At 36.4% G+C, this 9,983-nt stretch overlaps 1 protein-coding gene across 2 annotated transcripts in view; it reads left to right on the forward strand.

Moving 5' to 3' along the window:
- Positions 1-6,057, forward strand: part of LOC109727027 (myosin-11-like) — a 55,713-nt gene extending 49,656 nt beyond the window's left edge. The window contains exons 33-39 of one of the 2 annotated variants that reach the window (XM_020256888.1): positions 105-175; positions 264-363; positions 4,624-4,680; positions 5,015-5,071; positions 5,161-5,241; positions 5,352-5,434; positions 5,545-6,057. In XM_020256888.1, the coding sequence (XP_020112477.1) occupies positions 105-175; positions 264-363; positions 4,624-4,680; positions 5,015-5,071; positions 5,161-5,241; positions 5,352-5,434; positions 5,545-5,668 (573 nt within the window). In that variant the 3' untranslated portion in view covers positions 5,669-6,057. Of the gene's footprint in view, positions 1-104; positions 176-263; positions 364-1,160; positions 1,207-4,623; positions 4,681-5,014; positions 5,072-5,160; positions 5,242-5,351; positions 5,435-5,544 lie in introns of those variants that run through there. The other variant, XR_002220694.1, reaches the window with a different exon arrangement.

Here is a 9,983-nt window from a genome sequence, read left to right on the forward strand (position 1 = left end):
CCTTTTTATCGTGCTTATTCGATTACATAGTGTACATATAAATTCCGGTTACATAGTGTACATGTAAATTCCCCCAACTTCAGCTTATATTTATTTGTTTCTAGGTGCCTCCCTTTTTAGTGCGAAAGGTGTTTACGCAGATATTTTCCTTCATAAATGTGCAGCTATTTAACAGGTAGTGGTCTGAGCTCTTTGCGTTGTTTGCGTGATGCATGGTCTTGATAGATCTGCTTTTCATAATGTTCTTCTCTTTCTGGATGCAGTCTTCTATTAAGAAGAGAATGCTGTTCATTTAGTAATGGTGAGTACGTCAAAGCAGGACTAGCTGAACTTGAACATTGGTGCTACAAAGCAACTGATGAGGTAAATGTCTTAAATTTTGATTCATGTTGTAGGCTTAATTGCAGTTTACTATGCAGTGTTTTCACTTTCAAATCAGGGGTTTTTCACTTTCTACAGTCATCTTTCTTGTTTTTGCCAAACTCTAGTTTAAATATACAAAATTATATAACTCCCTCAACAAGTAGTTGTAGTGATAACTTTCCTGATTCCATAATTTGGTGAATAGCCATGCGAAGAGTTTTTGTGTTATGGAAAATTAGAAGCAACAACGCCAAATGCGCATAAAGAGTTTGAAAGCCTATCTTCCTCTATGAAGAACACTCTTTTTGTGAGGTTTCTTAAAATTTACCATAGAGAGTTAAAAATAACAAAGTTTTCTGACCTAAACTAAAGATTTTTGCATTTCTCCATGAGCAACAACTAAAATTGAATTATACTTCCTTTTAAAAGAAAGGGGTGACAGACCAAAAACCACAGAAATTCAAAGTTGACTACACCTGAACAATTTTGTCTGAGTGAAACTAGTTGGATAATTTTTTCAGATCATTATTGACGTCCAATAGGATTTATCTATTCCTTTTCAATTAATTGAGACATAAAAGACTAGACTCTGGCTAGTTCTTTTATGGTTAAATGCATTAGTTTTTTTAATTTTTATTCACCAATTATTAGATTGCAAATATTTTCTTTCCATTGTATGTTTGAAAAATATTGGGTTAAACATTGGGGCAGTCACTCAACTTCCTGGGAACTATAATTTGGTTGCTTATTTTTGAGCTAAGCAAATTAATCTGTTGCTTTGTTAACTTCATTTTCAGTTCAAAATACTGGAATTCATTTTTGGCGCGTGCTCTCCATGCAAATGTAAATAATAAACTTGTGATATTTCTTATTATTTCGTCATTTAACATGTTTAAAAGGCTTTTTAACACTATAATTCTGTCCAAAATCTCTCTGATGATTTAAAGTGTCACGTGTTGAACCATAGTTTCTTCTAGAAATATAAAATAATGTAAAGAAATAAGAACTGTAAAAATTCAAAAACCATTAGTTTTGTACCATGTTTACGTAGAAAAATTGTGATTAAGCTGCTTTAATGTGACATGTTACTACTAAGCCAGCTTTCATTAATAGAAAGCAACAACAACAACAACAACAATAATAATAATAATAATAATAAAGCTCGCAATTTTCAAACTGTATTACGTGCTGAATGAAATTGTCAAGGGTATTTGGACCATAAATTATGGTATTGAAAAGAAATAAGCATGACCCAATTGAAAGTATTAAAGTTCAGAGCCTTAATTGAAATGATTTGAAGTTTGGTATCCTAAATGAATTTTTACCAAAAGGCTGGTGACCAATGGTGTCATTGAAATTATATTGATCGGAAAATGTCGAGCACAATCTTTTATAAATACGGATGAATCCTGTAAAATGTGAATGAAAATTTTTGGGTGACCAATGCTTTCTGGTTAAATTTTATTTATAAAATGAAAAATCCTATTCAAATTCGGATAGACAATAAGGCACTAACAAATCTTTAGAATTAACATATAGCGTACGTTTTGAAAGAAAATTGAAGGCTAGCTTAAAGTAAGTTGTGACAAATAGATAGGTTCCATCAATTAGTTTCGCATAATTTGGATGAACTTTCAAACTCTCAATTTTTTTTTTTTTTGAGTAATCTTAACTAAATCATCAGCAATATGGTCTCATGAGCTACTTATGGAACAGTTCCCTTAATACAGGTATGATGTACAAATAGACATACAGATATATATAGGAAATGCTAGGTATTTCAATAACTAACAAAATCCTAAAGTTGAAAGATTAAGCTGATCAAATAATTATGAAGTTATTAATGAAGCACCCAGAGTACAGATACATAATATTAAAAACAATGCTCGGAAATTAGAATCACTTGTTATGGAGGTATGCAAATAGATAAACTCGACCAAAATGTATCTACCAAAGTGATTTATATATTCGAAATTGGTAATCATCGTTGTCATCAGAGTCACCATTCATGGCTTCTTTTGGCATGACAAGGACCATGATTCAACTCTCTAGAAATTTGTACTGGACTTCTAGCCAATGCAAAGGCAGGCAAAGGACTTGCATTAATGCTTTGGGCAAGTCAGCAAGAGATATATGGGTACTTGCAGCGAGCATCCTGAAATTCTTAGGGCTGCAAAAATAGTCTACTTGAAGCAACACATTTGATTTAGGTATGTGGCTTCCCTAGTGGTAAAGTTCATTAGAAAATTGCTCTCTTCAAGTCTTCATATTCTAGCAGTCAGCTCCTGCAGTAGCAAACTTCATGCACTTTACGATCTCATTTTTATGTCATGTTAAAATACAACATTCCAGTAGATGTACATTTCCACCATTTGGGTTCTTCGATTTAGATGTTTCATGATCAATATTGTGCAAAGATCAACTGGAGTCAAATCAGTAATAGGATTCTAGGGTTCTAATGATGTGCACTGATGTGCTTATGTCTTCACACGTCCTTTTTTTGCATTTTTGTGTTTACATATCATTTCAAACTCTTGATCAGTGAAGAAGCTTCATTAATTTTTGTGTCCACTGATTTTCTTATGTCTTGACACATCCTTTTTCTGCATATTTGTGTTTACATATCATTTCAAACTCTTGATCCTTAAGTGAAGAAGCTTCATTAATTTTTGTTTGTTCTTTTGTAATATAGCATTTGTAAATTATTATCTGCCTCGATATTCCACACTAGCGTACTACAAATAGTTGTCTATTTATATTTAGTCTAAGTACAAAATTTAGCCACCCCACTTTTCGCAATCATCAACGACAAAATTAAGCCTCGATGTGTACAGCCTTTCCATTCCATTCAGTTAACCTGTACTAGCCAGACTTATTGAGAAAGAAGAACAAACATTTCTCATGGTAGTCCTCTTGAGATGAGTTTGGGCTTCCAACGTTTGTTTATCATGTATTAGTCATAGTCTCAATGGAGGAATAGAAAATGATGAATGAATGACAATGCCATTACGAGCTATTTTTTACAAGAAAAAAGGGGAAGCTGCACCATCGGTCCTAGAATTTTCTGCTAAATTTAAGTTTGACTCTCAAACTTCTAAGGGAGATACTGGACACTCCAAACGTTTGAAACTGTTTTAATTTAGTCCTTGGCGTAATTTATTGTTAGAGGAAAAATTATTGCATGAGCATGAAGTATTGTACATCTACGCGCCATGCGTATTTGGACTTTCGATTTAATCTCATGTTTCAATTCCTACTACCTTTGAGTTGTAGCATTTTTTTTACTTGGAAATTGAATGATGGGATTGAAAATATGAGTTGGATGAAAGGCTAGCGGATTTGTGGTGTAAAAATGTGCAAATGCGCCAGATGCAGGCAGCAACTTCTCTGAAGCCAGGACACAATCGAAGCACTTCCAAAATTTTCAATGTAAAAGTTTAATGGTCAATCTGAAACTCGGCCAGAAGTTCGGGGCTTGTAGTTCAATTTATCCAGTAAAAGAATATTGTCTTGCAATGTTCTTTTGCTCTGTCTATTTGTTGGCTGATATATCATTTTATGGAAAAGGTCAGGAGCACATATTGGCTGATAAAATTACTAATATACTTCCTAGCTAGCTTTTCTTTCATGGCCTAATGGGACACATCTCAGATTATGTGGGCATTGACTTTTCCCTACGATCAAGTAACCAAGTGCATGAATAAGAAACTTCATTGGTAAAAGAGGAATTCATTTTTTTTCAACTCTGAAACAATAGATTCTTTCCTTTTGATCATTGATTAGAGTGTCATGGCACGAGGTTGTGCTGAAAATTTGCAGGCCTGGTGCGTGTGTTGGTCACAAAAAATACATGTGGGCTGACACTTACTGGCATGAAATATTTATTTTCTTTAGCAACAAAATATTCTAATATCTTATAATGTATCTTTATCAAATCTTTTGAACTTTATTGAGTTGAGCCGTGCCATCAGCACAAGGGTAACACGATACAGCACGGTGGATATAGCCCATGCCGATGGGCACTTAAATTCTCGTCTTATATGCTCCTCTCAACTATTTTCTATTTTCCCTTTTTTATTGCTTTTTGCTACTTCATCTGTTGCCTTTGAAGGCGCGGCAATGTCTTTGATGCTTTGATAAAAGAGTGATTTTATTTATGAATCATTTTTGAATGGATCTTCTTACTCTAATCCCAGTTTCGTTGCTCTTGTAATTTCTGAACATAATTCTCATCATCCAACTTTATTCGAAAATATGCAGTATGCAGGTTCAGCTTGGGATGAGCTAAAGCATATTAGACAGGCTATTGGGTTCCTGGTAATTAATTCTTTTTTGTTTCCGATTTTTATTTGGAAATAAGTATTTCTTTTCTTTTGCCATCTATGAACAGTAATATTGCTGAGTGAATTTTGATATATCAACACTAACGCTTGAGAAATGGTTCTTTTTGAAGGGGTCTGTAAAACTTTATGTATTTTCATGAGTTGGTAGCCTAATAACATTCTTCGTCAAAAGTTGCACATGTCAGCTCACTGAGACTCGTTATGCTTCATATGTAGCCGTGTCAATACATGTTAAGAATTATTTGTACGATTTGGTGTTCCATAACAACTACCTTTCTTTCTTTCTGATTGATTCATTACTTTTTCAGGTCATCCATCAAAAGCCGAAGAAGACGTTAGATGAAATAAGCCATGACCTTTGCCCAGTGAGTGAAAGCCTTTTCATGTTTCCATTTGCATGCTTTGCATGCTAAATAGAACATTTTATCAACCAGCTCTATTGCTCCATTGGCAGGTACTTAGTATACAACAGCTATACCGAATCAGTACAATGTATTGGGATGATAAATATGGCACACATAGTGTATCACCTGAGGTCAGTTACAAATATTGGAGCCTTTCTATCAAATATGACGGATCCTTGCAATAAAACATTCCACTTTTGATTGTTTCAGTAGATTATTTCTGATGTTAATTCTTAATTAGGTTATATCAAATATGAGGGTGTTGATGACCGAAGACTCGAACAATCCTGTTAGCAACTCATTCTTGTTGGATGATGATTCAAGGTTATAGCTGTTAATCTACAAATACGTTGACATTGTAACTTAAGGAAAGTCCTTTGATATTTTTATTGGTCATTCTGGTTACTCATCTGACATATACATTGGACATGCAGCATACCTTTTTCGGTTGATGACATATCAAAATCAATGGAGCAGATTGACATATCTGACGTGGAACCACCTCCGCTAATTCGAGAAAACTCGGGTTTCGTGTTCCTGTTGCCTCGCTCTGAATAGAGATAGTGCATAGTAATATTGAACCCAAACAACTTGATATGATTTTATGAGACCATCAGCAACCCGGTATAATCTTTTGAGAGGTCATCAGCAGCCGTTCTGAGGTCTTGTCTGTCTACGATTGCCCCTTCATTTTGAGTGCTTTTCCTTATACTATGAACTAGAATCCTGATCGAGTTCACAGCAACAGAAAGATGTAATTTTAGTACTCCCACTTGTCGAAAATATTGTTTTATTTCAAAACCTGGCGGGGCTCTTAACACAAAATGAGCGTGAAGATTTTTGCTATGTAGAATGTACTTTTTGCAGCCAAAACATGTAATCTCTTTTCTATTGCATATTTGTTCTATTCCCTTCTGGGCATTTTGATGAATTGATTTTGGAGAGCATTTGCATGTCACCATCGATGGTTGAACTCCGTTTGGGGCATTTAATTGTTCTTGGTTTGAAACAACTAGGCCAAAAAAAGGGGCATCTTATAGGAGAACCGCGATGTGGGCCGCCGGTGGTTAGCTGATGCAGGATGGGGTATGAGTTCTTACGTTTTGTGGGCTTTAAAATAGGTTTATGATCATTTATTTTTTCTGAAAGCTTTTGAAATTTTAGAAAATTTGAAAATATTTATTAAATGTTTTTTGATTTTTGGGAAAAGTTCAAAAATAAAAATAAGAAAGTATGAAAATTATGAAAAAAAGAAAATTTAGAAAAATAGAAAAATAAAAGAAAAAATAGAAAAAATAATAACCATTCACTTTTCTACTTTAACTCGCTTTTGGATTATGACTCAATTTAAGGTGATGTATACGCAAAGGGGGAAAAAAAAAAAGAGACATTATTGTCAAAGAATTCTTCATTAAACATTTACAATTTCATACTCATCATCATGCAACGAAGCTCTATGCTTTATTTATACTATCTTTAGTCTTTATTACACATAACAAACTTCAAATTTGAACCTATTCTTGATAACTAACCAAAAAAAATGTTATTTAGAGGTTATCTAAATAACAAAAATTAAAAAATAAATATAGATAAAATCAAATAAGAGGATAGCTAAAAATTCTCATTTAATAACTAAAAGATGTGATCAACTAAATTAAATACAGATAAAACTAAATAATATGATAACTAAATACCCTTATTAACTAACTAAAAGATACAGTTAACTAATCCGACTTCAAAGACAGTGAACGCAATAGGTTTGCATCGATCAAACTGATTGGGTTAGGCCCATTCCGCATCAATAGCGCTTTGGGCGAATCTTTGTCACACGCCAATTCCACATCGAAAGCCCACGGTGCAACCCTCTTATCTCAATCAATGGATGAAGCAGTTGTCTCTGAAAAGTAAACCACAAGAAGGCGTGAGAACTAAACAATAGTTCTCAGTGGGTATGATCAACGACAACCATAGCCTTCCCACTAGGTCCATAGAGGGAAGAATATGTAAAGAACAACGAAATCTACTATATATTGAGTTACAAGACAGAATATGAGTAAATGAATCTCTACTACTTATCATGTCTCCACACATGTAATGAACGGGAGAGAAAGTGACTAACGCATGCATTAATGCTAATACTAATAAATAAATACGGTAATAGTACTCAATCGCAACAACCGACTCGCAGGTTTGGTCAAGCATGTGCCCACCTAGTGCATGGATACGCTTCTGCAGGTGTGTTCGACAACACCTAGACTACTTTCTCTGCTATCGTTGGCCAAAGCTTGGAGCAGCACGAAGAAGAGTGACCCTCTTAGTAAGTCTAACACAGCGTAACTCTATCAAGCTCAATGTAGTTCTGCAGGTTGTAGTCTAACTGATGATCAAATAGATTACAAATAACCAATACAATACTGTAGTGTACCATATTTAGGTATATTATACTGAACTTTGGCCAAGTTGGGGAAGGTACAATTGAGAAAACGATTATAAATATGTTTAGAAATGAGTTGTGAGGGTTTCAGAATGATTAGAAGAGAATTAGAGCTCTAACATGTGAAAACGAAAAATTTTGGAAAATAGTATTTTTGAGCTGTTGGACTCTTGGGGTCCAAACCTTCCTTTGAGGATCCAGACCTTGATCTTTTTCGTATGGGCCTAGAGTATCAAGGTTCAGACCTTGATGGAGGATCTGGAGCTTGAAGGAGGATCCGGACCTTGCTTTGCCAATCAGGTATGGGATCTGGACCCTATGCTGGCAGAATGTGCAGTTCAGGGGGTTTTCTCCAATTTTTGCTGAACCACTTAAATGGGGACCTCAGCCCCATCACCTCCCCACATGCCCACACAAGAGAAACACCTTTCTCTTCCTTTCTCATTCTCTTCTTCTTTCCATATACCGAATCCCCGTATCTTAATGCCAACTTTGGTCCAATTGATCAAAGTATGGTGTGAAGGCGATAGGCAAGGTTCTCATACTGCCTTGGAGGCATAGGGTGTTAGATGTATGCCCTAGAAGCCAACCAGGCCGACCCATGTATTCTTTCTAGAACATAAATTTATATTTAAATTTAAAATAATATGAATAAATTTGGGTTTTTATTTTCATTCATGTTGTGTATGTGTCCATGAATCGTCCAAGGAATTAATAAGATGATGACATATATTCTCAAAGAGTTGAGAATTTGAGACATGTGTCATTGGTGGTTAATTCCTAAATGCTCCCGACTGATGGATCATTATGGGGACGGTGATTGATCTAATGAGATTGATGCATAGGTCGCTTCCCTTTTTGGGTAGATGTGTGAGATATTGAAACTCGATGGATTTTGGCTAACTTTGGCTAAATAGACCAAAGTGGGCAATTGAACGGTTTGGACAAGTTCCATTCGGTATTCCAACAAGTTTGGAAGAGCAAAAATGAGTTCCAAAGGTGTTGGAATGGTTTTGACATCGATCGGCACGAAGTAGAGCCGAAACGAAGTGAAAACAGCATTCTGGAGCTCTTGTACCGGTACAAGAGTGATGGTTGTACCGGTACAACCATCGCAGCTCTTGGATTGGTGGCTGCCAGACCTTGTACCGGTACAAGGGGGTCTTGTACCGGTACAAGCCCTGCGCAACCGAGAAACCGAGCTCTCGGGTTGGAGGCTGCCAGACCTTGTACCGGTACAGGGGGTCTTGTACCGGTACAAGCCCTGCGCAACCGAGAAACCGAGCCTCGGGTTGGGTTGTCTGCCAGGCCTTGTACCGGTACAAGAACCCATGTACCGGTACAAGGGACCCGAAACTGCAGGTCAAGTTGGGAAAATAGAAAATAAAGGGGCTTTTTGGGATTTTGTTACATTAGAGGGTTATAATACCTCTCTCTCTCAGCCTCCCTCTCACTCTTAGCCTCTCTCTCTCCCTCTCACTTAGCTCTCTCTCTCTCTAACCGTAGAAGAAGGAGAAGAAGAAAAGAAGGAGAGAAAGAAGAAGAAGAGAAGAAGGAAAGGAAGGAGAAGATCAAGGAGAAGAAGAAGAAGCTTCTCTCCCTCCTCTTCCTCAAGCTAGAGCTTGCTTTGGAGCAAACCTTAGAGGTAAGCCTCAACCCTAATTTGTGATTTCTAGGGTTTGGGAGGTTTTTGTTACTTTTAATGGTTCAAATGGAACCTAATGAGTTTAGAGGACATGGATCTAGCTCACAATGAAGCTAAAAACCATGGTTTCCCATGGGTGCTAAGCCTAGGGTTGGATTTTGGGGTTTTTGGGATTATAGGGTTTTGATCTATTTTGATGGGTCGAAAACCTAATTGTTATGCTCCCGAACGCGTAGGCGAAGACGGTTCGTCGATCCGTCGAGCGAGCGCGGAGATATCGCCGATTTGGTCACTTAGGGTTCGTTTTGACCCAAGGTGTTGAAGCGGCGCACGTGGATTTCGACGCCGAGTTTCTTAGCTTTTTGGCACTACCACAAGGTGGGTGGTGACCTTCCCGAAGCCGCGGGGCTACATTCTATGTCCAAGATCTAATTGCATCCTATTCATGTTGCATATAGGGTTAGAAGATGATTATTGTTGTTTATATTTGCATGCTAGTAGCTATGTATCTTGTTGATTGATCCATGATCTAGTATGCATGAAAACTACATGATGAAAACCTAGACCCTATATGTAATGGTTAATGTTTATGAGATTAAAGAACTAGTATGATGTAACTAGTGTTGAAAATGAGTCTAAATGACGAGTGGCATCTAGTTTAGAAAACTATGACAAGTGGCATCTAGTTATAGAAAACTATGATGAAGGACATATGGTTATTGATAATTTTGATATGAGAACCTTAGTGTAGTTGAGACACTATGAGATTGGGTACAAGAACACCTTGATTCCAT

The sequence above is a fragment of the Ananas comosus genome, linkage group 2 (assembly GCF_001540865.1).
Source record: "Ananas comosus cultivar F153 linkage group 2, ASM154086v1, whole genome shotgun sequence".
Lineage (NCBI taxonomy): Eukaryota > Viridiplantae > Streptophyta > Magnoliopsida > Poales > Bromeliaceae > Ananas > Ananas comosus.